The 27,766-nt window shown below is 43.2% G+C and overlaps 1 protein-coding gene across 5 annotated transcripts in view; it reads left to right on the top strand.

Moving 5' to 3' along the window:
* Positions 1 to 27,766, top strand: part of ZRANB3 (zinc finger RANBP2-type containing 3) — a 593,631-nt gene that overhangs the window by 340,114 nt on the left and 225,751 nt on the right. For all 5 annotated transcript variants that reach the window (XM_029605377.1, XM_029605376.1, XM_029605378.1 and 2 more), the window contains 3 exons: positions 4,069 to 4,188; positions 13,412 to 13,531; positions 26,740 to 26,919. In XM_029605377.1, the coding sequence (XP_029461237.1) occupies positions 4,069 to 4,188; positions 13,412 to 13,531; positions 26,740 to 26,919 (420 nt within the window). The remainder of the gene's footprint in view (positions 1 to 4,068; positions 4,189 to 13,411; positions 13,532 to 26,739; positions 26,920 to 27,766) is intronic.

The raw sequence follows: 27,766 nt of genomic DNA, 5'->3' as shown, positions 1-27,766 counted from the left end.
AGTATTCAAGGTGTGGTCTTACCCTGGAGCGATATAGAGGCATTATGACATTTTCCATTTTATTAACCATTCCCTTCCTAATAATTCCTAACATTCTGTTTGCTTTTTTGACTGCTGCGGCACACTGAGCCGACGATTTTAAAGTATTATCCACTATGATGCCTAGATCTTTTTCCTGGGTGGTAGCGCCTAATATGGAATCTAACATCATGTAACTACAGCAAGGGTTATTTTTCCCTATATGCAACACCTTGCACTTGTCCACATTAAATTTCATCTGCTATTTGGATGCCCAATCTTCCAGTCTTGCAAGGTCCTCCTGTAATGTATCACAGTCTGCTTGTGATTTAACTACTCTGAATAATTTTGTATCATCTGCAAATTTGATAACCTCACTCGTCGTATTCCTTTCCAAATCATCTACCTTATAAATGGGCTCTGACCGACGGTCCGCAAATGCGCAGTAGAGAGCAGCTCTACTGCGCATGAGCGGGCAAGCACGTCGGTCAGAGCGGAGCGTGCCCGGAAAAAAAAAATGACGCTGGGAGGAGCAGGAGCGGCGGCACGCGAGGCAGGGAGGGAGGGAGGGAGGGAGGGACCCCCCCCTGGAGATCTTCCGTCTGCTGGTTGTGGATGAGCTGAGAGGGGAAGTGACTGAGGGGAGGGGGGAGGGGAGGAGAGAGTAGGGGGGGAGGAGAGAGGGGGGTAGAGAGGGGGGAGACTAGAGGGGGGAGGTAGGGAGAATGGGGGAGGGACTGGGAAGAAGATGAGTGGGAAGGAAATGGCCGAAAAACTTTTTTAAATGTAGCCCGTTGTTACGGGCTTAATGGCTAGTTTATATATATACTAGCCGTTAAGCCCGTAACAACGGGCTACATTTAAAAAAAAAAATTTTCGGTCCATTTCCTTCCCACTCCCTCCCCCTCATTCTCCCTCCCCCCTCACTCTCTCCTCCCTCCCCCTCCCACCTTTCCCCTCTATTCTCCTCCTCTCACTTCCCATCCTCCACCTTCCCCCCCCCCTCACCTTCTCCCCCGCCCCCCCTTCACTCTCTCTCGCTCCTCCCTCCCCTCCTCTCCTCTCTCTCCTCCTCCCTCCCCTCACTCTCTCCTCCCTCCCCTCACTTCCCCTCTCTCATTCCCCTCCCCTTTCAGCTTATCCACAGCCTAAAAGCCTGCTCCTCCCACTGCTGCTGCTGCCGCCGCCGCTCCTAGCAACCCAGCGCCATTTTTTTTTTTCGGGCACTCTGGCCGACATGCTCGCCAGCAGGAAAGTGGCTCGGGCAGAGGTGGCGCCGGGCCGGCAGGTGGAACCGGAAACTCAGGGGGAGGGGGAGAGCAACTCTCCCCGCACCTAAAAACCCAGCCACCCTCCCTCGCGCGTGCCCCCGCTGCCGCCACTGCTACTGCTCCTCCCACTGCCTCCGCCGCTGCTCCTACCGACCCAGCGCCATTTTTTTTTTTTTCGGGCACTCTGGCCGACATGCTCGCCCGCGCATGCGCGGTAGAGCTGCTCTCTACTGCGCATTTGCGGCACATCGGTCAGGGCTCCCTTATCTAGTAGATTGAAAAGTACCGGTCCAAGTACAGATCCCTGAGGCACTCCACTGTTTACCCTTTTCCACTGAGAAAATTGACCATTTAATCCTACTCTCTGTTTCCTGTCTTTTAACCAGTTTGTAATCCATGAAAGGACATCACCTCCTATCCCATGACTTTTTAGTTTTCGTAGAAGCCTCTCATGAGGGACTTTGTCAAACGCCTTCTGAAAATCCAAATACACTACATCTACTGGTTCACCTTTATCCACATGTTTATTAACCCCTTCAAAAAAATGAAGCAGATTTGTGAGGCAAGACTTCCCTTGGGTAAATCCGTGTTGACTGTGCATTCCGTTTTGTTGTGCATTCCTCTCCCTGTGCACCCAAACAGCTTTCTGGTTTTTGTTGTCATCTTATTCACCTGTTTAGCTACTTTGAGACAGTCTGATAAGATCACCTCTAGATCCCACTCTTGTTCCATATATAGAAGAATTTCTTCACCTATACTGTACTGCTCTCTTGGAGTTTTGCAGCCCAAATGCATGACCCTGCATTTTTTTAGCATTAAATCTTAACTGCCAGACTCTAGAACATTCCTCAAACTTCAGTAGATCCTTCCTTATATTTTCCACAGCTTCCTTGCTATCTACTCTGTTTCAGATTTTGGTATGAACTGTAAAAGACATACCTTTCCCGATAGTCCTTCTACAGTTCATATTCAAAAATGTTGAGCCAGTCCAAGGACTCCAGCACATCACTAGTTACCCTCTCTACTTGGAATGAACTCCATTTGCCACTATCCTTTGTGCCTTCTTACTCAACCAGTTTCTAACCCAGTCACTTTAGGGCCCATACCTAGAGTACTCAGTTTATTTATGTTGCTTATGCAGAACAAGGTCATACTGAAATCCAAGTGCACTACATCTAACGCTCTCTTCTGATTGAACTTTCTAGTTACCCAGTTAAATTGTTCAGATTCATCTGACAAGAACTTCCTCTGGTACAGCCATGCTGCCTCAGATCTTGTAATCCATTGGATTGAAGAAACCCTACTACCCCTTTTCCATCTACCTGCCTCTCTATTGTTTCTCCTTTCTTTTGCCTATTCTATCCCCCTCTATCCTTTAAACTCTACTCATTAATTATTAATTTGAATCAGTTATTTGTTATTATGTAACTTTATTTCTTCCCTTCCTTTCCATTTCCTCCTATCTATCCGTTTTATGTAAACCGATGTGATGTTCCATACGAACTTCGGTACATAAAAGCATTAAATAAATAAATAATAAACTGCACTATCCTCTGTTTTAGCAGCAATTCCATTATATTACTCACCACAAAGATCAGACTAACCCAGCCTCTTCCTTCAACCATAGGTGAAATCTTGATTAATCTTATTTAATGATTTCATCTTAAACTGTGGGATTTTTGCCTCTGAAAAATGCATGTTTTATCATTCATTGGTCTAGAAATCCAAAATCTTGGCCTTTCCATGTTGTTCCCCATTTTCATTTCAAAGATAAAATGTCAAATTTTTCAGTCCCTACTCAGTGATTGTCGGGCAAGAATTGCACCACAGTATGTGCTGCATCTAAGCAGGTTGTCAAACATGTTTATTTTTACTAGATTGATTTCTGTTTTAGCTGTTTTATAAATGTTCAATGCTTTATCCACATTGAAAGTTCACACTCCAATCCGTACCCTTCACTCATCAAGTCAAAATTTTTTCAATGTCCCTTCTCCTAAACTAGCCCACCTTTCAGAAACGTGTGAGCAAGCCTTCTACACGGCCGGTCCTGGCCCATGACATTACGTAGCATGCCAGATCCTAAAATATTTGTTTAAAGCTCTGAAGACTTTCCTTTTTAAACAGGCATTCAAGACCTCCGAGCATGGCACACAAGCATTCTTCCTCTCTCACACACACATACAGAAGCATGCTCCCGCCCCCTCTCACATATACACAGAAGCACACACACACACACAAAGAAGCATGCTCTCTTTCTCTCACATACAATATATCTACATATTTCCACCATAGTAGATTTTCTTTGCACTGTAACAGCTGTTCATCCCTCATTGATTTCCCATTTCCCCTACCTGTATTTTTACTTGTTCGTTAGGCTGCATTTTAATTAGCATGTATGTGAAACTGTTTTTTAACAACTGTGTACGTGAAATTGTACCCCGCCCTGAACTTTTGGAGGGAATGGGATATAAATACCTTTTAAATAAATAAAATAAATATAGGAATTGTTATTGGTCATTTTAGACAACTAAAGTATGATTATGCATTTTTTTACAATGACATACTTAAAGTACTTCTTTTGCTTGAGTATAACCAGCATAATATAAAAATTATTGTTGATAATATGACCATTACTTTGTTCAGATAAATCTTCTGTACTTAAGATTTTTTAATATTTATATTATTTGTACCAATAAAATAGAAATGTCAAGTTACTGTGTGCACATTTTAGCATTCATTCTGAGATTTGTAATATAGATTATTCTTTCCTATATTTTAGGCAGGAGCAGTTAAGGATTACATTAAAATGATGCTTGAAAATGACAAGCTCAAGTTCTTGGTATTTGCCCACCACCTAACCATGCTTCAAGCTGCCACAGAGGCTGTTATCGAAAGCAAGGTAAAGCAGATAACTGCATTTTTCTTTGAGTAACCTCCATTTTTCCTGTCCCCTCACCCCACACACATATATCCCAGACCAGATACTGAAAATATATTCATTCATCTCTATTTCTTAATGATTGTTTCATACTTCAGCTTAAAATTGGTCAGTATAGGATTGCAACATGGAGTTGCTTACTCCTTTTATCTTTGACTTGCATGATGTTTTATTTTGTGTATTACTCTGCAAAAAAGCATTGTACAAATAAATACGTATACCATATACAGTCTAATGTAACTGATAATGGTAAGGAGACTGCTGAATAATCTATTTTAAGAAATTTGAGTAGGTATAAATGAAAGAATGAGAAAAAAATTTAAGCAGAGGTTAAGTTAAATTCTTGTTTTAAACTGTTTACAAGACACATTTTTATGACAGAGCCATTAAGTTATTCAGAAACAGTGATGGCAAATAACATTCTGCAGGAACTTATGTACCAGTGCGGATGAAACCCATGGACCAAGAAGCCTCCTTCCTTTCCAAAATGATCAGTTTCAGTTTGTTACAATGAGAGGTCACGTGATGTGGTAAGCTGGGAAGACGTGTTTCTTCCTGGCTCCTGGCCCGCCTCACTAATCGCGAATCATCCTAACGCACCACGATCTGAATTTTAATGTAAGACCTCATCAGGGACAGGGCTTATGTCCACTCTCCGTTTTCGGAGCAAGACATCACTCCCAATGACGACTAAGAGCAGCAAAAAGTATAAGGAAAAAAGGAGGGCTCCAGACCTAAAGATGGCGACCGCTGCAGACAGTGAGTCCCCCTTCCCCACCATTGCCGCTTACGCTTGCGGATATCAAAGATGCGATCAGAGAGGCCTTAGATGAAAAATGGGCTTTAATCACGGCTCAGCTGGGGGAGGTTCACGACACCTTAGTTGCATTGCCCCTGCGGTTAGACATTGCTGAAACGCGGATTGCGGAGTTAGACGATGCCGGGACCGCTACTGCAACCAAGATGGCTGCCCATGATAATGCATTCAAGGACCTGCAAGCTAAAGTTGATAATTAGAAAATCGGGCACGTCGCGACAATCTTCTGTTCCTGGGGTTTCCCAAGAGAATTGAGCGCTCGCTATGTGCGATCTTGGAAACCTGGCTCCCTGACATGCTAACCCTGCCCCATCTGCAGGGGAAGCTGATGGTGGAGCGAGCCCATCGGCTTGGGGCAAAGGCACTGACCTCGGGCCGCCCGTGGCTCATCATTGCAAAAATTTTGAATTCGGCCCACAAAGTGTAGATTTGGCGGGCATCCCGCTCGAAGTCGGAGCTGTTGTATCACTCACACTCTCTTCGCATTTTCCAAGACTTTTCAGCTTCATTGTCTGAGGCGGAGGGGTTTCTCTGCAATCTGCTCCTGCCTGCATAATCGGGGCATCAAATTTGCATTGCTGTTGCCAGCCCGTCTGAAGATTTGGCACAAAGCTCGGGTCCATACTTTTGAATCTGCTGAGTTAGCCAAAGTTTTTGGGGATTCCCTTGTTCCATGAAGGGATGCTGCCTGGAATCCGGGTAGTTAAATCATGGCCAGGTTTGCAACGACCCGCGGCGGCTACAGAGGCGTCCACTTTTCCTTTTGTTCGCCGAGGCTGCATGGGAAGGATAATACACTTGTATTGCGTTCTGGATCTTGACATGGTTCTCTGTTTGTTGTAGCCTCAGGTTTGTGGCTCTGTCGCCAGTTTGGTCTCTTCTTTTTTTGGGGATCCGCAAGGCCAGCAGCCCCACTTTGGTTGGGCCAGTATCACGGACTGCCAGTTGGTGAACTCCCTGTGCTGGCTGAGTGTGGTAAACGACAGACACTTGGAGCTAACAAGGACGTATTTGGAGAATGGATGGCCTGTTGGATTACATCTCACGAGAAAATCCGGCTCCCACGCTGCTTCTTGACTTCGTGGACTGATTTTGGATTTATAATCTGTGGCACTTCCTCTAGGATTGTTTTTAGGGTTCTTTGGAGTTCCTGGATTTTGATAATGCAGGAGCGGGGATGTTTTCCATTTGTGGCTAGGGGAGGCTTAATCTCGGGAGATGGGTTTGTTTTCAGGTTTAGGGGTTGGGGCGCATCCAGCCCTTGTTTCATGTGGGATGTGAGGCAGGGACCCAAGCACATCTCAACGTGATCTCCACACTTCCCCTATGGAAGTTTTGAGGGTTTGGATGTTGAAGAGTCAGGAGGGGGAAGTCAGGGTGACTTGGGGGGATGGGGGCGGGACGAGATGGGGACGGAGGGGGAGAAGGTTAGGGAGGTTAGAGGATGGGGGGAGGGAGGGGGTAGGAAAGAGGTGGGTGGGGAGGTTGGTTGTTTGTCTTTGTGGGTGAGTGATCATGATGGTACTGCTCCTTTCATAGTTCCTTTCACAGTTCCCTTGGAAAAGGGGAGCACTGGGGGGAACCTCCACTGGGAGAGCGCCCGCCAGGAAATCCTGGATACCAAGTTGTTGTTCTCTATATCTCAGATTAGGTTATGAGTAATCTCACACGTTTTGTTTCTTGGAATGTTTGTGGGATACATTCGCCTGTAAAGCGCTCTAAAGTACTTTCCCTGTTGAAGAAATAACTGACCCTGGTAGCCTACTTACAGGAGACACATCTCTCCGCGGCTGAACATGCTAAATTACGCCGAGACTGGGTGTCAGAAGTTAGGTTTGCCTCAGCTTCCTCGAAGTCGGCGGGCGTAGCCATTTTGATACATAAGCAGCTTCCTCTTAAAATTCACAAAGAAATTGCGGATCCCCAAGGCCGATATCTTATTTTGGTTGCTGAACTCTATGGCCAGACTGTCGTGTTATGCAGTGTATATGCCCCTAATACATACAGCCCCAGCTTTTTTCAGACATACTTGTTATCGGGGTGGGGGGGGGGGGAGGATTTCAACACCGTTCGGGATGCGACATTGGATGTATCTCAAACCTGCCACCAGGAGCAGGGCATGGGACGGGGCCCGCAGCTTTTGGAAGATACGCTGCATTTGTTGGACGCATGGCGAATTTTGCACCAATGGAGCATGACTTCATGCATGTCTACTGAGCCCACGTGTCCTTCTCGCAGCTAGACTATTTCCTTGTAAGCAGTCACGCATTCCATCTTGTTCAGGACACGGTAATCGATAATATCATAATTTCCGACCATGCCCCCATTTGGGTGGACTTTCAGTTCTCCGGTTTCCAACCTGTGGTTAAACTTTGGCGCTACCCCTATTTTTTGGTTAATGATAAGCAATTCCGAGACTACATATGAACTAAATGGGCTGACTACACAGCACTTAACCAATCTCATGCCTCCCAGCCGGCCCTGTTTTGGTACACCGCGAAAGTGGTACTATGGGGCGATATTATTTCTTATGTTTCCCATTGCCAGAAGGTTCTTAATAAGAGAATCATAATGTTGAGTGCAGAGTTTCGAAAGGCCCGGATTAGGTTGGCTGCTGATGTGACTGAGCAGGCTCGTGATATCTACCGCTCCTTGCAGGCGGCTTTAAATTCCCTTCTCCATCAGCAGGCGAAGAAAAGTTTCACATATTACCAATTTCGTCTTTATCAACACTAATAAAACTGGGCGGATGATGTCCAATTTGATTCGTCAGCTCGAACACATAGGTTTATCCCAGCGCTGCGAATCTCTCCCAACACGGTGACCAGGGATAACCCCTTTATCGTAAAGGGATTTTGAGACTTTTATTCCATATTATATACCTCGGAGGGTGGGAGTGAAGAGGGTGGGAGTGAAGAGGCTTATGCAAGGTTTTGTTCCCAGTTATCTCTTCCGTGTTTATCCAGAGACCAAAAGGAGAGGCTAAATCAGCCCATAATGGAGAATGAAGTCCGCCTGGTTATTCGCCACGCCCGAACTTTCAAAGCCCCAGGACCAGATGGCTATACTAAGGAGTTCTTTAAATTACTAGTCGACCAGATTGCAGGCCCTTTGGCCACTGGGTTCTCGAAACTGATCGCTCGCGGTTCCTTTCCTGCCCATGATAATTTGGCCCTAATTACTCTCATATCTAAAGTGGGCAATGATCCCCTTTTACCCGAGTCCTATCGCCCGATATCGTTGTTAAACCTGGACCACAAATTACTGGCCAAGATATTGGCGGATAGACTGGCCACCATTATACCCTCTCTTGTTGGGGACCATCAAGTTGGTTTCGTTAATCAGCGTTATGCGCTTGCCAACATCCGACGAGTTCAGACAGCCATGACAGTGTGCCATCAAATGGACACTCCATATCTAGCCATAAGTTTTGATGCCGAAAAGGCATTTGATAGGTTAGAATGGCGCTCTTTATTTAATATCTTGCAAAAAATGGAGTTTGATGGGGTTTGATGGTTTTTTCATTCCCAGGGCGGTCATCCCTATGAATGGCACGCAATCTGAACCCTTTGAGGTAGCGAGGGGCACCAGGCAGGGATGTCCGCTGTCGCCACTACTGTTTATTTTACAATTGGAACCCCTTCTGCTTGCTATCCACCAGAGCTGTGAAGTTTGAGGTATACGATTTGGCTCACACATTTTTTAAAGTGTAGCATTTGCTGATGATCTGTTGGTTTTCATTACAGCACCCCAGAAATCCCTGCCCCCACTATTACGCTTGGTCTGGGACTTTGGTGTCTTTTCTGGGCTCAGATTAAATGAGTCTAAATCCTCTGCATTAGCCTATCCAACTACCCTGCCAGCTAGCTGGTCAGATTCCTTTCCATTACAATGGGCTACAGACCATCTTTGTTATTTAGGGGTATATCTCCCAGCAGATCCTGAACAAATATATCAGACCAATATCCCCAGGTGGTTGCAATTAACAGTCTACAGTTTGGCCAATTGGAGTAACCTCCCTCTTTCCCTCAGTGGCCGAGTTAATTTATTTAAAATGACCATTTTGCCAAAGTGGCTTTACCTCCTCCAAAATATACCCATCATATTAAAGCGGGAGGAACTTAACAGGCTGGATGGTGCCCTGCGGCAGTTTGTTTGGAGGGGAGGGAAATCCCGAATTCCCCTTTCCTGGTTAAAAGCGAGTGGGGCAGTCTGGGGATGCCCGATTTGGCTGCATATAATTTGGCTTGCAATTTAAGGATTCTTAGGGATTGGCTAACGGGTAAGCAGGTTCATACCCCGTTATACGCGGATAATGCTTTGAAGGCTCCTGTGGCTCCGACATATGTGGTACAGTCTAGTCCGACCCATCTCTCATCCTTTCTTACATACACAGTGCTCGTATGCCCGCTTCGGCAGACGTGGTTGGCCAACCTATTGAAGATCCCTGCCTTGTGTGCTTACTTTCTCCCTGTATCCAGGAATGCAGAGTTCACCCCGGGATCCCAGTCAGCTAGTTTATTTATTTATTTATTTAAATCTTTTTCTATACCGTTGTTAAGGTGGGTACCGTCACAACGGTTTACAATCAAGGCACATAAAATTAATGATACTAAAATCTGACAGTTTACACAGGTGCCATAAGGTTCAGTAACATAATTTGTAATCATTGTTAATTGTTAAATGTGATAAATCATGTCCAGGTCTCTCTATATCCGTTTTGAGTACAAAACTATTTTCTATAATTGTAACTTATCCTTTAGTGATGAGCTATATATTAAAAACTACACACTTAGTGATTACTGCCGTGTGTGTGGGTGTTTAAATGTTCGTACCTTGCACTTCCCTCGTTTCTATTCTCCATTCTCTTTTTGAAAAGCTTGTTTAAAGAGCCAGGTTTTTAAGCTTTTTCTAAAGGTTTTGCTGTGTCTTTGTAACCTTAACTCCAAGGGCATGGAGTTCCATAGTATAGGTCCTGCCAAGGATAATGCCCTTTCTCTTACTTGTGTTAGTCTTGCTGTTTTGACTGATGGAATAGTTAGGAGTGCTTTGTTGGCTGACCTTAGGTTTTTGTTAGGGATGTGTACACGAAGGGCTGTTTTTAGCCAGTCTGCGTTTTCGTTATGTATTAATTTATGTATAGTGCATAGTGTTTTGTATTGTATTCTTTGTTCAATGGGAAGCCAGTGTAACTCAGCCAGTGCTTCGGTGATGTGTTCTCTTTTACTTTTGCCAGTTAAAACTTTTACCGCTGTGTTTTGCAAAATTTGTAGGGATCTTAGTGAGGTGTATGGTAGACCTAGTAGAAGGGCATTACAATAATCAGTTTCCGGGTTTGGGAGTCCAGGGACATTACTCTTTTGGGACACTTGTTAATGAAAAACGGAACGCTCCTTCCTTTCAAAGAATTCCTGACACTTTATGGTTTTGGGGCCACACACACCTTCCCTTATTTACAGATTGGGCATTATATACAGGCGATACCTGCAGAAAGTAGGATCCACTCGGTGTTTCACACTCTGGATCTGATGTTTTGTTTTGAGAAAGCTGTGGCCCTGTACCTGTCGGTTTATTATAAGAAAATACACCACAGTTCTGAGGTGGACATGTGTTCGATCTTAGAATCTCGCTGGAATAGAGATGGAGACTTTGTTGTTACTCAGTCCATTATAAGGATGTGCTTTCGGCGGATAGCCATGATCTCGAGCAATATGTATTATCGGGAACTCCAATTTAAATTTTTAAGTCGAGCTTATGTGTCGCCACAAGTGGCTTTTCATTTAACCATAGCTTCCTCGGCAGGATGTGCCCGCTGTGGACATGCCACAGGTAACCTGTCCCATGTTTTTTGACCTGCGTTCCTTTACAGTGCTTTTTGCGTCGCGTGGCGGCCTATATGGCTGATTTGTTAGATGTTGCTTTCCCAGTCACTCCTTTATGGCTGTTATTTGGGTGTATATCCCCGATTCGGATTAGAGATCCTGGCTCATGCCTGCTTTTACGTAAAGCTTGTCTTTATTTATTTAGCTCTTTTATATACCTACATTCATGATACCGATCATATCATATTGGTTTACAGTGAACAAGGGGGTTATAACATTAACATTAACAATGAGAAAGAAGCATAAGAACATAAGAAAATGCCATACTGGGTCAGACCAAGGGTCCATCAAGCTCAGCATCCTGTTTCCAACAGTGGCCAATCCAGGCCATAAGAACCTGGCAAGTACCCAAAAACTAAGTCTATTCCATGTAACCATTGCTAATGGCAGTGGCTATTCTCTAAGTGAACTTAATAGCAGGTAATGGACTTCTCCTCCAAGAACTTATCCAATCCTTTTTTAAACACAGCTATACCAACTGCACTAACCACATCCTCTGGCAACAAATTCCAGAGTTTAATTGTGCGTTGAGTAAAAAAGAACTTTCTCCGATTAGTTTTAAATGTGCCCCATGCTAACTTCATGAAGTGCCCCTGGTCTTTCTAGTATCCGAAAGAGTAAATAACCGATTCACATCTACCCGTTCTAGACCTCTCATAATTTTAAACATCTCTATCATATCCCCCCTCAACCGTCTCTTCTCCAAGCTGAAAAGTCCTAACCTCTTTAGTCTTTCCTCATAGGGGAGCTGTTCCATTCCCCTTATCATTTTGGTAGCCCTTCTCTGTACCTTCTCCATCGCAATTATATCTTTTTTGAGATGCGGCGACCAGAATTGTACACAGTATTCATGGTGCGGTCTCACCATGGAGCGATACAGAGGCATTATGACATTTTCCGTTTAATTCACCATTCCCTTTCTAATAATTCCCAACATTCTGTTTGCTTTTTTGATTGCCGCGGCACACTGAACCGACGATTTCAATGTGTTATCCACTATGACGCCTAGATCTCTTTCTTGGGTTGTAGCACCTAATATGGAACCCAACATTGTGTAATTATAGCATGGGTTATTTTTCCGTATATGCATCACCTTGCACTTATCCACATTAAATTTCATCTGCCATTTGGATGCCCAATTTTCCAGTCTCAGAAGGTCTTCCTGCAATTTATCACAATCTGCTTGTGATTTAACTACTCTGAACAATTTTGTATCATCTGCAAATTTGATTATCTCACTAGTCGTATTTCTTTCCAGATCATTTATAAATATATTGAAAAGTAAGGGTTTCAATACAGATCCCTGAGGCACTCCACTGTCCACTCTCTTCCACTGAGAAAATTGTCCATTTAATCCTACTCTCTGTTTCCTGTCTTTTAGCCAGTTTACAATCCATGAAAGGACATCGCCACCTATCCCATGACTTTTTACTTTTCCTAGAAGCCTCTCATGAGGAACTTTGTCAAACGCTTTCTGAAAATCCAAGTATACTACATCTACCGGTTCACTTTTATCCACATGTTTATTAATTCCTTCAAAAACGTGAAGCAGATTTGTGAGGCAAGACTTGCCCTGGGTACAATAAAACAAGGTTACAATAAAACAAGGTTACAATAAAACAAGGTCGAGTGAACTTGGGAGCTGAAGTAGCTAGAGGCTGAGGTTAGACGAAGTAAACTTAACAAGCGGTATTTTGGAGATGCCTAGATAGATATATATAGAGTTCTGTCTAAGTGGCACTTATCCATGCACCGGAACGGTTAAGGGGAAGGCTTGTTGAAATAGCCAGGTCTTGAGTTTTTTCCAGAATGTCAACAGGCAGGGTTCCATTCTGAGATCTTGTGGGGGAAAAAGGTGATCCTATCAGTTTGGCGGTCTCCAGAAGCTCCATCCTTTTGGGCCTGGAGGAACTGCTTACATGCCATGATAACCATGGAATGTCTGGCATCGTGTGCATCCCTGCGGGGCAGGCGGAGGTTCCTCACTGTATGGCAAGCTTACCTTCAATCACTCCCACATCATGCTCGTAGCCTTGTAGTGAATGATTAACCTTTATATTTTTTTACTTTGTGCAGTACTTGGATGACATAATTTGATATGGCAGAATGTAGCTCACCTGCTTAATTCCTCTGGGGTTGGGATGGGGGAGGGGGGTTATCTTGGCACCTGAAACTTGTTGGTGGTTAGTTCTGAGGAGGGCTCAGGACCTCGCCCTTCTCAGTGTTGTATTATTTGATGTTATCAAAAATCAATAAAAAATGTTTAAACAAAAAAAATAATTGTTACAGTAATAATCACTATTGGAGAATATATGTAGCTGGGGGTGAAGAAACTCAAAATGAAATGACTTTCTTTTAGAAATTCTGTATTGTCAAAAGTATGCTTTGATTTGTTAATTTAGTTTGTGTGGCATCATCTTCATTCTGGCTATTTTTATTGGTAACCCATTTTATTTTATTTTTTTCCTGTACTGGCATAACACAGGCACGTTACATTCGAATTGATGGAAGCGTACCTTCATCAGAAAGAGTTCATCTTGTCCATCAGTTTCAGAATGATCCTGATACTCGTGTAGCCATTCTGAGTATTCAGGCTGCAGGTCAGGTAAGGTAAGGTGAAGGGTGAGAGAAAAGTCACATAAAGTTGATCAGTTTTGAACTGCAAATGTGCAGAATAAAGAGATTGATCAGTTGTATGTTCACCTTTTAATCTGACCATGAAGTTATGTTTTAGACATCTAAAGTAACATCATCATTTTCTGTTGAAAATTTTTTTCTCCTCTTCTGGCCATAAAATGTGTTATGGTTTAAGACAGTAATATAACTGTGCAATGACCCTGCATTTTGTTTTCTTGATTTTATTCATTATTCCATGTGAATTAGCGTAAGCTATTTTAATACTGGTGTGATCAGTAGCTTGAATTATGTTTTGATTTTTTTTTTCTTTCAGAAATCCTTTAGATTGAATTTTTACTTTTCATTCTTAAGAAATTTCCAGTATCCTTATTAGTCACTTTGTATGATAAAGTATAACTTGCTTTGAAAAATGAGAATACATGATTTGATTATATTATGGGTTTTTTGTTGTCTTTCTTAGCATGAAAGTTTACAGGCCTATGCAAGGCGGCTTTCTTTGCACTGATAATGTTGCTGGGCCTAGGATTTAACCTTTGCTTTATGTTCTCCTTTTGTGGTCTGGAGGAAATAAATAGAATGACACATTTAGAGATAAATACAGATAAAGTGAAATTAGACCCCTATGTCTTCCCATCGTGCAGAACATAAGAAAAGATATGCCATACTGAGTCAGACCAAGGGACCATCAAGCCCAGTATCCTGCTTCCAAAAAGGGCCAACCCAAATCACAAGTACCTAGCAAGTACCAAAACATTAAATAGATCTCATCATACTAATCCTGGCATCAAGCAGTGGCTATTCCCTATTAATTAACAGCAGTTTATGTACATCTCCTCCAGGAACTTATCCAAATCTTTTTTAAACCCAGCTATACTAGCTGCCTTAACCACATCCTCTGTCAGCGAATTCCAGAGCTTAATTGTGTGTTGAGTGAAAAAGAATTTCTCACAGGACAAGCAGCATGGTAGTCCTCACATAAGGGTGACATCACAGGATGGAACCCAGTCATGGAAAACTTCTGTCAAAGTTTCCAGAACTTTGACTGGCCCCTACTGGGCATGCCCAGCATGGCACTAACCCTGCAGCCAGCAGGCCCCTTCAGTCTTCTTTTTTCCGCGCAGCAGTAGCCTCACAGTAAAGGAGCTCTGCAGAAATTCCTGACAGGAATTTTTCTCACGGAATTACTAAAAGTTTATTTGCCCCACAGGGGTCCCTCCTTTAACTTTTTTCAGTCTGCTGTACTCCGGTAAGTTTTTACCCGTTTTCCGTCGATTACCGTCGAGTTTGGCCCTCGCGGCCTATTGGCCGTCGACCGTACCGCGGCTCAATTTTTTTCTATGGCCATGGCGTTGGGGTTCCGTCTGTGCCCGGACTGTAATCGCACCATGTCCATCACAGACCCCCATAAAGTCTGTGTTATGTGTCTAGGATGCGAGCACGATATCTTGACCTGCACCAAATGTGCCCTTATGACACCAAAAGGTCGCAAGGCCAGAATGGAGAAGATGGAACTTCTCTTCCATGCTCAAACCCCGACTCCATCCATTGCATCGACGTCGTCAGAATCGGCACCGTCAACTTCGTGCCGGCATCGATGACATCTCGGCCTTCGACACCCTCTACTCCCCCTCAGGACCGAGGGGATCGTAGAGACAAACATCACCATTGACACCGTAAGTCTCGGGCCATCAAGGGAGCAAAATCGACCTCGGCATCGTCCGAGCCGGCGTCGAAGAAACCCCGTCCAGAAAAGGCACCGACCTTTTCGGCGACCGGGTCACCGAGGCAACCCTCACCCGACAGGGGATCGGGAGCCGCAACTCCGCCTTTAATGGTGGCCCCTCCGGCTATGCCTCTGCCTCCTTCTTCTGTTCCGGAGCCGGGGCTGCTTGCTCCAGGTCTCCGAGAAGAACTGGACCGGATGGTTCAGGAGGCCATCGACAAGGCGATGCAACGACTCCAGGTTCCTCCGACACCGGTACCAATTGCAGAACCGTCCACCGACCCGGTTGTGGCAGCATTGGCACCGCTGCTCTCCAGGATGGAAGCGCTCATTGCCGCTTTTCCACCAGTGGACCCCGGTCACCAATGGCTCCGATGCCCTCCCTGCTTACATTGTGATCGGGAGGAGAAACACCGTTTCGCATCCCTCCATCGGGAGTTCTGCCTCAATCATCGATGCCGATACGATCCTCACCACCGATACATCCGTCGGCGCCACCGAGCCATCAGATTCCCTCGATGCCTGCGCCGGTGCCTTCGATGCCTTCATCGGTGCCTCCAATAATTCCTCCGATTCCTTCGGAGCCTAGGCCAGGACCTTCAGGTATCCCACCACCCCGTCCCCCTCTACTTCCTAGAGGAACAGGTGCTGATCCTTATGATACCTGGACTGATGATTCCTTGCCAGACACCGATGATTTACCTTCACCACCTTCACCCACTGAAAGTAGGAAGCGTTCTCCTCCAGAGGACCTCTCCTTTACACATTTTGTGAAGGAAATGTTTGAATTGGTTCCCTTCCATTTGCAGACTGAACAGGATGACAGACATCAGATGATGAAGTTGCTCCAATTCTTGGATGCTCCTAAAGAAATAACCTCCATTCCTATCCACCAGGTTCTTCTAGATCTCCTCAAGAAGAACTGGATCCATTGCTCCAGTGCATAGAAAGGCTGACTCTACCTATTTGGTGCAGTCAGCGCCAGGCTTTCAGAAAACTCAAGTGGATCACCAATCTGTAGTGGTAGAATCTGCATAAAAGAAAGCAAAGAGATCAAAGCCTCACACTTCTTTCCCCCCTGGCAAGGAACAGAAGTTTCTGGATGCCATTGGACGCCGAATATTCCAAGGCTCAATGCTCATCTCCCGGATTGCCGCTTATCAGCTTTATATGACCCAATATAATAGGGTCATTTTTTTTTTTTTTAATTTTATTTTTATTCAACTTTACAGATTATTTGAAGATACACCCAGACAATATGCACTTAACATTTTATACTCATATAAAACGAGTAAAGAAAACAAACAATCTATATTACTGCATACTTCTTTGTGTTACTCTAAATCAAAAAATAGCAGAAATTACAGAACCTAATCGTTAAGAAACTAAGGGGAGCAATATATTTTAAATCTAAACAAAAAAACCCTTTAAGATTTGTGTCTAATCCGTTTCTACATTTTTATTCTCCCAAGAGATAGATTCAGGATTCAAGGTATGAACGCAATTGCTCTGGGTAATTAAACAGATATTTTGCATCCTGGTTTATAATAACGCATTTACATGGAAAACGCAAAAGAAATTTACCACCTCTTTGAATGACTCTATCCTTCATGGCTAAAAATTCCTTCCTACGTATTTGAGTATTTAAAGAAACATCAGGAAAAATCCTTAACGGAAAACCATGGAATTTGGAATTCTGATTTTTAAAATACAATTTAAGGATATTATCTCTCTGAGAAACATCTCCAAATTGTATTACCAAAGTAGCACGCTGTTTAATTTCCATGTCAGATGATCTTTCAATAAGTTCGGATAGATCTGTATCCTCTCTTTGTACCTCTAGACCTTGTACTAATGGATCATTACTTAGAACTTTTTGAGATAGGTAATAAATCCTAGTTATTGTTGGTAAAGTACTTTCTGAAAGTTTTAAAATTTTCAAAAGATAACTCTTAAAGAGCTCTCTAGGTGAGAGCAAATGTGTTCTAGGAAAATTTAGAATTCGTAAGTTAGATCTTCTAAGTTGATTTTCCAATTGTTCAATTTTACTTGATTGCATCCTTTCAGATTTAATCAAGTTTACTTGAACTTTCTCCGTTTCCTCAACTCTCTGTTTCATGTTAGCTACTGCCTCTTCCAATTTCTCTGTCCTAGATTGTAATATTTTACCATTACTCAGACTTTCCTGAACCATAATTGACAGGTCATTTATAGATTTTTGCATTAAATAGACCATTTTGCCTATCCCCTCCAAAGTAAAATTTGAGGGGGTTGAAAAAGATATCCCAGTCAATGCTTCCCCTTGAACTCCTGCCATCTCTTTTCCTTTAAGGTCAAATTTAGAACCAGTATCAAATATATTGGTGTCAATAGATGGAAATTGTTTTCCTTCTTTCCCCGTTGGTTGATCTGGGGTTAAGGGAGCACCAGGGCTCAAAGATGTTTCATAAGTCAGGGAATTAAGGCCCTGCTCCTGGGCTTCAGTTCCAGCGACTTCTGCCTCTGGTGTTACTATTACGGATTTACCAAAGATATCCTGTATTTTTGGCTGGTTATGGTTCACAACAGGTGTTGAAGTTGCTACTTTCCCTTTCCTCTTGGTATGGGGCATACCCAAGAGGAATAGGTCCCAGCTATTAATCAGAAAAAGTACCTCTTTTTATTGGTTATTGGACTCCTTGGAGACACAATCGATCCGATCAGGTTCCGCAGTGGCTGGTAGCTTGCTCCACCAATACGCCTTATTTCACAGAAAAAAATTTTTTACGGTCCTAGAATCTCTGACGAAGCCCGACAAAGCCCGCGCCCCTTAGGCGCGCAGCTTTGGCGACGCGCCGTCCAGACGCCGTTCTTATGGGCGTCTGCCTGGGCTCCTCCCTCTGACGTCAGAGCCCAGAAGAGGGTTCACCCGACCACTATCGCCAGCAGCCTACCACTCCTGAAGAAATGTCCGCAGCAAATATCCAGAGGAAAGAACTCCCACAAAGCAGGACACCGGCAGGCAAGTGAAGAAAACAAGCAGCAGCAAAGAACTCCTTCCCCAGACGCCGTTCTTATGGGCGTCTGCCTGGGCTCCTCCCTCTGACGTCAGAGCCCGGAAGAGGGTTCACCCGACCACTATCGCCAGCAGCCTACCACTCCTGAAGAAATGTCCGCAGCAAATATCCAGAGGAAAGAACTCCCACAAAGCAGGACACCGGCAGGCAAGTGAAGAAAACAAGCAGCAGCAAAGAACTCCTTCCCCAGACGCCGTTCTTATGGGCGTCTGCCTGGGCTCCTCCCTCTGACGTCAGAGCCCGGAAGAGGGTTCACCCGACCACTATCGCCAGCAGCCTACCACTCCTGAAGAAATGTCCGCAGCAAATATCCAGAGGAAAGAACTCCCACAAAGCAGGACACCGGCAGGCAAGTGAAGAAAACAAGCAGCAGCCAATAGGGTCATTTTTAAGCAGATACAAGACTTGACAGATACCCTGCCTCAACAATTCCAAGATCAGCTTCAACCCTAGTAAACAAGGGTTTTGAGGCAGGCAAGCATGAGATCAGATCATCCTATGATATCTTCGATACTGCTACCAGAGTGTCTGCAGCAGCTATTTCGGCAAGGAGATGGGTCTGGCTCAAGTCTCCTGACCTTCGCCCTGAGGTACAAGACAGGTTATCTGACCTATCCTGTGTGGGTGATAACCTTTTTGGGGAGAAGATTCAACGGACAGTGGTGGAACTTAAGGACTATCATGAGACTCTCAGACAGCTCTCTTTGATTCCTCCTGACTTCTCTTCAAAACAGCCCTTCCGAAAGGACTCTAAGAAGTCCTTCTTCCAGCCGAAGAAGTCCTACCCGCCACCAACCAGATCCCGTGCCACGAGACCTTTTCAAAAAGCCCAGTCTCGTCAGACACGGAAACAAAAGCCACAAGCAGCTTCTCAGCCAGGGCTGCTTCAGGTTTTTGACTTCTACCTAGAGAGCAGCAGCCAGATTCCACTGCCTCACATATCAGTGGGAGGTCGATTGTGCCACTTCCACAAAATATGGCACTCAATCACCTCAGACCAATAGGTACTGGCGATAATTGTTCAGGGTTACCATCTGAACTTTCTCTCCCTGCCACCAGACTCCCCACCTCTACCAATGTGGAGAACATCCAATCATTCCATCCTTCTAGATCAAGAGGTCTCCCTCCTTCTCCAGTCCAAGGCAATAGAACCCGTACCCTACTCTCAGCACGGCCTAGGGTTCTATTCTCGGTACTTTCTAATCCCCAAAAAATCGGGAGGCGTTCGTCCTATCCTGGACCTATGAGCCCTCAACAAATACCTTTAGCGAGAGAAGTTCAAGATGGTAACCTTAGGCTCGCTTCTTCCTCTTCTACAAAGAGGAGACTGGCTCTGCTCTCTGGACCTCCAGGATGCATACACTCATATTGCGATAACCCCACCTCATCGCAAATACCTGAGGTTTTTAGTAGGCCCCAAGAACTATCAATAACGAGTGCTTCCATTCGGCCTAGCATCTGCGCCATGAGTCTTCACAAAATGCCTTGTAGTAGTTGCAGCCTTCCTCAGGACCCAAGGTGTACACGTCTACCCCTATCTAAACAACTGGTTAATCAGGGCTCCCACTTAGCAAGCTGCTCTGTCGTCCCACAATCTAACCTTACACACTCTAATTTCATTAGGATTTCTCGTTAGCTACGACAAATCCTACTTAGTCCCATCTCAAACCTTGTTGTTCATTGGGGCAGACTTGGACACCTTGCAGGCAAAGGCTTTTCTGCCTCGGCAGCGAGCTCTCACTCTCATGTCTCTTGCTCACCAGCTGCAGTCTCAGCACTCCGCGACTGCACGCCACTTTCTCATCCTCCTGGGACACATGGCGTCCTCAGTTCAGCTCACACCAATGGCCCGTTTGGCCATGAGAGTGGACTCTAAGGTCTCAATGGACTCAAAGCATTCAGCCCCTGTCGACCATTGTCCACATAACAGACTCACTCCATCAGTCTCTTGCCTGGTGGAAAAATCAGAACAATCTCCTCCAATGCTTGTCCTTTCAAGCTCCAAGCCCTCAAATAACTCTCACCACCGATGCTTCCAACCTCGGCTGGGGAGCCCATGTGGCCAATCTGCAGACACAAGGATCTTGGTCTCCAGAGGAAGCCAAACACCAAATAAATTTCCTGGAGCTTCGAGCAATAAGATATGCTCTCAGGGCATTTCAGGATCACCTCTCAAATCAAGTTATCCTGATCCAGACGGACAACCAGGTGGTCATGTGGTACATCAGCAAATAAGGGGGCACGGGCTCCTTCCTTCTGTGTCAGGAAGCTGTGCAGATATGGGCGGAAGCTCTCTCCCATTCGATGTACCTCAGAGCCACCTGGTTGCCGGGAGTGGACAATGTGTTGGCAGACAAGCTGAGTCGCATCTTTCAACCGCACAAGTGGTCTCTCAACCCCTCGATGGCGAACTCCATATTCCAACAATGGGGATATCCTCAGATAGACCTCGTTGCGTCCCTCCATAACCGCAAAATAGAGAACTTTTGCTCTCTCATTCGCAGCAAACACTCTTAGCCCAGAGACGCATTCTCCCTCTCATGGACAACCTGTCTGCTTTATGCATTCCCTCCACTTCCTCTTCTTTCGAAGACTCTCCTGACATTACGTCAGGACAAGGGAACTATGATCCTGATAGCACCTCACTGGCCACGCCAAGTGTGGTTTCCAATATTACAGGATCTCTCCATTCGCAGGCACATTCCCTTAGGAATGGACCCGCTCCTGATCACTCAAAACGACGGGTGCCTACGCCAGCCCAATCTTCACGCCTTGTCCCTGACGGCATGGATGTTGAAAGGTTAATTCTTCAGCCACTTAACCTTTCTGAACCAGTTTCCCATGTCTTGATTGCTTCACGGAAGCCTTCCACAAGAAAAGCTTACTCTTATAAATGGAACAGGTTCACTTCATGGTGCTCTTCTCAGTCCCTTGACCCCTTTACCTGTCCAATCATGAACATTTTGGACTATCTCTGGCATTTATCAGAGTCAGGTCTAAAACCTTCTTCCATTAGGATGCATGTCAGTGTGGTAGCCGCCTTCCATAAAGGCATTGGGGATGTTCCTATCTCAGTACAACCCCTTGTAACACGTTTTCTAAAAGGCTTGCTTCACCTCAAGCCTCCACGGCGTCTTCCGGCCCCTTCTTGGGACTTTAACCTGGTTTTAGGTCAGCTCATGAAACCACCATTTGAGCCTCTTCACTCCTGTGAACTTCGATATCTCACATGAAAAGTGATTTTCCTTTCGGCAATCACTTCAGCTCGCAGAGTTAGTGAATTACAGACCCTAGTTACCTATCCGCCTTACACTAAACTTCTGCAGGACCGGGTGGTATTCCGCACTCACCCTAAATTCTTACCTAAGGTAGTCTTGGATTTTCACCTCAATCAATCCATCATACTACACTCAATTGTTCGTCTCTTTCCATCCTAACAAATTAGGGCAGCCTGTGGGTAAGCAGACTCTCTCCTCCTGGTTAGCGGACTGCATATCCTTTTGCTATCAGCAAGCAGGCATTCCTTTTCAAGACTGTGTTAAAGCACACTCTGTGAGGGCCATGGCGACTTCAGTAGCACACCTACGATCGGTGCCGCTTCCTGACATTTGCAGGGCTGCCACCTGGAGTTCTCTCCATACCTCTGCAGCCCACTATTGCTTGGACAAATCTGGCAGACAAAATTCCATCTTCGGCCAGTCTGTCCTTCGTAACCTATTTACAGCGTGACGTACCAATACCCTTCTGCCTGCCCAGTGAGGTTCAGGATGCCCTCTACCAAATTCCACCCCAGTTGTTGTGCCTGTTGCAGGCCTTTGGGTACATTTATTTATTTATTTATTTATTTTTGGATTTTATATACCGGATGTTCCTGTATAATATACATATCACACCGGTTTACAAGGAAGAGAAACTATCGCCTCGTTGGCGGTTTACATTGAACAGTTGAACAATTAACAATTAATAATTATTTGCTGAACAATTAACAAAGAACATGAAGGCGCAAGGAGGAACTTAGTGGAACTTACAGTGAACAGAAACATGATTATTTATATTTCAATAGTACATTTGGTGCATGTTCGGACATCCTCAGCTCGGTACTCACCCATATGTGAGGACTACCATCCTGCTTGTCCTGTAAGAAAGCAATTGTTGCTTACCTGTAACAGGTGTTCTCACAGGACAGCAGGATGTTAGTCGAAACCTCACGAAACCAGCCCACCACCCCGCATTGTTGGGTTTGTAACGTACTATTATTTTATTTTTTGGCACTGTCTGTAGCTTTTAAATAAGACTGAAGGGGGACCCCTGCTGGCTGCAGGGTTAGTGCCATGCTGGGCATGCCCAGTAGGGGCCAGTCAAAGTTCTGGAAACTTTGACAGAAGTTTTCCGTGGTTGGGCTCCATCCTGTGATGTCACCCATATGTGAGGACTAACATCCTGCTGTCCTGTGAGAACACCTGTTACAGATAAGCAACATTTGCTTTCTTAGAATTGTTTTAAATGTGCTACTTACCAACTTCATGGAGTGCCCCCTGGTACTTATATTATCTGAAAGAGTAAATAGCCATTTCACATTTACCCATTCAAGTCCTTTCATGATTTTGTAGACTTCTAGCATTTCACCCATCAGCCGTCTCTTCTCCAAGCTGAACAGCCCTAACCTATTTAGCCTTTCCTCATAGGGAAGCTGTTCCATGCCTTTTATCATTTTGGTCACCCTTCTCTGTTCTTTTTCCATTGCAACTATATCTCTTTTTTTTATTTTTTTTATTTATGCCTTTTTAACAAAATAGATGGCAGTCACAGCTTGTCAATGAATGAGTGAAATATTAACAATAAAGTTGAAACCATACATATTGGTCAATAATACATAAACTCAGCATATAACCAATAGAAACACAAAACCAAGGTAGACCAATACAATCAATTTGTAGTAATAAGGAAATTGGGAGATCCAGATACTTAACAGAGCATCTAAGAAGAAAAAATTTTTTTTCATAAAATTAGAAGGTTTTTAGAGCTTTCTTTACTTAACCCGTGAACAAAGTAAAGTAAAGATATTTATTTAAGCAAACGTGCATCCAAAAAGTTTCTAAGCTCGGGCGGTTCTAGAAACATGAATCTCACATTTTTTAATTTATCTACACATTTACTGGGGTAATAAACAATTACCTGAGCCCTAAGGTTTTTAACCTCCTGGCTCATCTGAAGGAAATCTCTTCTGCGTGTCTGTGTAGCCCTAATTATATCAGGAAATATCCAGATTTTTTGAGCGAGATAGAGTTTATCTCTATTACAGAGAAATAACCTTAATATTTTATCTCTGTCCACAGCATGAAGAAATTTTATACAAAGAGTTCCATGATATTCCACCTGATCTTCCATTGTTTGTTCTAGGAAATCTGTAAGGTTACTCGCATTCAGTGATTGAGGAATAATATTTTGCCCTTCATTATTTTTCTTTTTACCAGGTAATAAAAGAAAATCTTTATGATAGGTGGAATAGTTTCTGGAGAAAGTTGTAAATTTTCCAACGCAAACTTTTTAAATTGCTCTAAAGGTGAAATAACCTTAACGCTTGGAAAGTTCAAAACTCTTAGATTATTGTATCTTGATTCATTCTCCATAATTTCTATCCTTCTTGCATTTGCCATTTCACCTTGAGTTAATCCAACTTGGATTTTTTGCATCAGATTAACCTGGTTTTCTAAATGTTCCAATTTCTCGGAATGCATTTTTACCAGAGGATCTATTTGAATTATTCAATTCTGAGTTTGTCAAAGTTGAATTTAAACTCACAATTGAGGATTTAAGTTCCATTAAAACCATCCAGACATTTTCCAATGTTATTTTTGGTGTTGCTTCTTTGCTCGAGCCAGCATTACTACTCTCTTTACCTTGTAGGCGATGTTCTTGCCTCTCAAATGGGGCCGCCGCCATGCCTTCATGCCCCTCAGGTGTTGACGTTAGAGGTTCCAGGCTTAAGAATTCTCCTCCGCTATCACTCCTTTCTCGCTCCAGTGGGACTCCCTTTTTTCCTCTAACCTTTGGTCTCACTCCTCCTTCCCCGTTTTTCCCCCGATGGGGTCGGGTACCTCCAACTTCTCCCAGAGAGCTACGTCTCCCGAATCCTGGGATAACGTGAGATAAGGCGACACAGGCGTTACGGGTGCTCCAGAGCTCAAGGAGTTGTGTAGGTCCAGTGGCGCCGGCATATGCTCCACCCCGACGCCGACAGCAGACACTTCTCCTGGACTTACCATGCTCAAAGGTGAGAAAAACCCATCAATTACCAGCTGAGAAAGGGTATAACTTGGAGTAGTTGGGGTCTCCATCCTTATTCTCTCCTTTCTCTTCGTATGGGGCATAATTTTTGCGGTAATTCAAATAATATCAGGAGCTCTCTCTTCACCCAACCTTCTACCTAAAAGCCATCTTGGATCTCTGCAGCTATATCTTTTTTGAGATGCGGTGTCCAGAATTGCACACAGTATTCAAGGTGCGGTCTCACCATGGAACGTTACAGATGTAGTATGACATCCTCCATTTTATTTGTCATTCCCTTCTTAATAATTCCTAACATTGTTTGCTTTTTTGACCACCACAGCATACTGCGTCGACGATTTTAATTAAATATCAGCTATGATACCCAGATCTTTTTCCTGGGTGGTAACTCCTAATATGGAACCTAACATTATATAACTACAGCATGGGTTATTTTTCCCTATATACATCATCTTGCACTTGTCCACATTAAATTTCATCTGCAATATAAACGCCCAATCTTCTACTCTTAAAAGGTCCTCCTACATTTTATCATAATCCACTAATCGTCCCTTTTAAGGACGTCTACGCTTAGGCTTCCGGTTCCACTTCCTTTGAGATGCTGAGATGTCGAGACCTGTGCAAAACGGTAGTCATTTACAAGGTAAGTATTTTTCATTAATGAATTTTTTGAATATTCTGAACTGTTTTATTATATTGTTTACATGCAACAGTCTTTTTAAAATAAGAAGTTTAATGTGCCCCTGAAGAAGCAAAGCGATTGCGAAACATCGGCTGTCTTGGGCTCGTTTTTCAGTGTTTCACTACGGGCTGTTACTATATATAATTTTTTTGGACCGTGGAACTATAAAATTATATTAAAAATATGGACCTTATGAAAAAAGAAAAAATTTTGGACATTAGAAAATAATAAAAGGTTTTGGTTTCTTAAAAAATTAGATCAATGAAGTGGATGATAGAAAAGACCGGTTGGTCTCTTTGAAGACACAACGTCTGGCTTGCTGACACCTTCAATTAGGCTTTACCACTATTAAATGTAGTGAATTTTTGGTTTTCCCCTTCATTTGGGGTAATTGAAATCTCCCATTATTACTGTAGTTACCAATTTGGTTAGCTTCCCTAATTTCTCTTAGCTTTTCATCGTCTCTCTTAATTTGTTTATTGTCTGTGATAAGGCATTACCTTATCTATTTTTTTAAATAATTAGCTCTATTGTTAATATTTGGAAATACTTTTATTGCAAGAATAGTTGTAGAATTTTTGGGGGGGAAATAGGCAAGCTATATAGAAATTGTTTTGGTATTTTAAATTTAAAAATATTATTATGGAAGTTTTTCTGTGTACACTAAAATGTCACAATATGTTTATAAATATTGGAAATTAGAGATTAATCCTTTGTCAATTTTTGTAGAAACCAGCATGAACATATTTTAACAAAACATTGCAATATAGTTAACTCTCACCCAGGACAATGCAGCAAAAAAAAAAAAAAGTCTAGATAATTTTGTAATAAGCCTTGATACCAAAGAAGAAAACTAAACAAATGCAGTGAATAAACAGTACTGGGTAATTGCTTCCTTATAATTGCATATTAACGGTTTTGTCTTGTATGTTTGTTGTGTTTGTGTTAAATAATAGCTAAGAATGTGCAGCACAAAGAAGATAAATCTGATAAAGTTTCATGATTTCACTTGTAGATAAAGGCCTCTTCCTGTAAGCACTGGAGAACAATGCCCTATGCTAATCTAATGCAAAGGCATTTTTTTATAAACTATATTAGGGTTTATTTCCATTGTGTTACTTAATATAGTAAAATGGATGCATCAACTTTACCCAGTCCATGTTCTGAGATTCATATTCTTGCTGATGAAGTAGTTTTGTTTTTTTCTAGTTCTAAACCTCACCTATAACTATGAGCAAAATTTAAACCAGGTGTTAGAATAACTCCCTGAAATCTCTTCTTCGTAGAGTTGTCTTCTATTTCTTGTTAATAAAATATACATGGAGAGGTGTTTAACTGTTCATAGTTGCATTATAGTAATTTTATTCTGTAGTGAGAATTATGGATGTGTAACTAGATTAGCACTTCTTTGTGTTCTTTCGGGTTAGGGTTTGAATTTTACTGCTGCTACCCACATTGTGTTTACGGAATTGTATTGGGACCCTGGCCATATGAAACAAGCAGAAGACCGGGCTCATCGAATTGGGCAAAACAGTTCTGTGCATATCCATTACCTCATAGCAAAAGGAACACTGGACACACTGATGTGGGGGATGTTAAATCGCAAGGTACAAAATGTCATAAAATGTTATGCTTTATTTAGCAAGTAACACTGGATCTGAAACATCAAACACATATCCATTCCCTACCATAGTATTTACTAGAGGTCAGGTTTACCAAGGGATGCCTTAGGGAATAATTATTTCTGGTGGGATGCCTCAACAGTATAAAACTGTAACATCTGTATAAATCTGGGGTTCATAAGATTAAATCCCATCACAGCCACCTTAACTGTTAAAATTTCTGAGGTAAATAAAATAAATAACCAGTTGTAATTCAGTAATAACTGTATATAATATCTGCAGAATGCATGTAAGGTGCTATGTAAGTAACGTCATTTTTATTACAATTATTTTCCTTGAAATGGTAACTCTAGATACTCAACTGCCTACTCTTTTAGAATTCCACACTTCTTATTTTGGGACATCATTTGTCCTTTTTGTTGCCTGAAGAGGTAAAATGTTTTGCTTCCTGAACTAGTAGCAGTGCCTCTCTGTGTAGCTTTAGAAGAATTGCTGAGCATATAATATTTACAGCACTATCCATCCCACTTGAAAAGGACTAAATCCAGTCCCAGTAACCTTTTCAGTTTTTGCTAGTGTAAGAAATGCAAGAATCTGCTCCCAAACTTTCTTCATATGGGATCCTCAACATTAAGTCCCTGTTTTATTGCTTCTACTCCAGATATTCCTTTAAAATATTTCACTTTGCAGGGATCAGGTCAGTCACTCAGGGCCTCATTTTCCAAGCAGTTTACCGCATGCGATTTGCGAATGCAAATTAGTAATTTGGTATTCAGGGGGCAGAGTTGGGGCGGAGCATATGTAAAGCGGGAACCAGTTTATCGTGTGCGGC

Source organism: Rhinatrema bivittatum, chromosome 6 (assembly GCF_901001135.1).
Source record: "Rhinatrema bivittatum chromosome 6, aRhiBiv1.1, whole genome shotgun sequence".
NCBI lineage: Eukaryota > Metazoa > Chordata > Amphibia > Gymnophiona > Rhinatrematidae > Rhinatrema > Rhinatrema bivittatum.
This window is presented reverse-complemented; position numbering and strand designations above follow the sequence as displayed.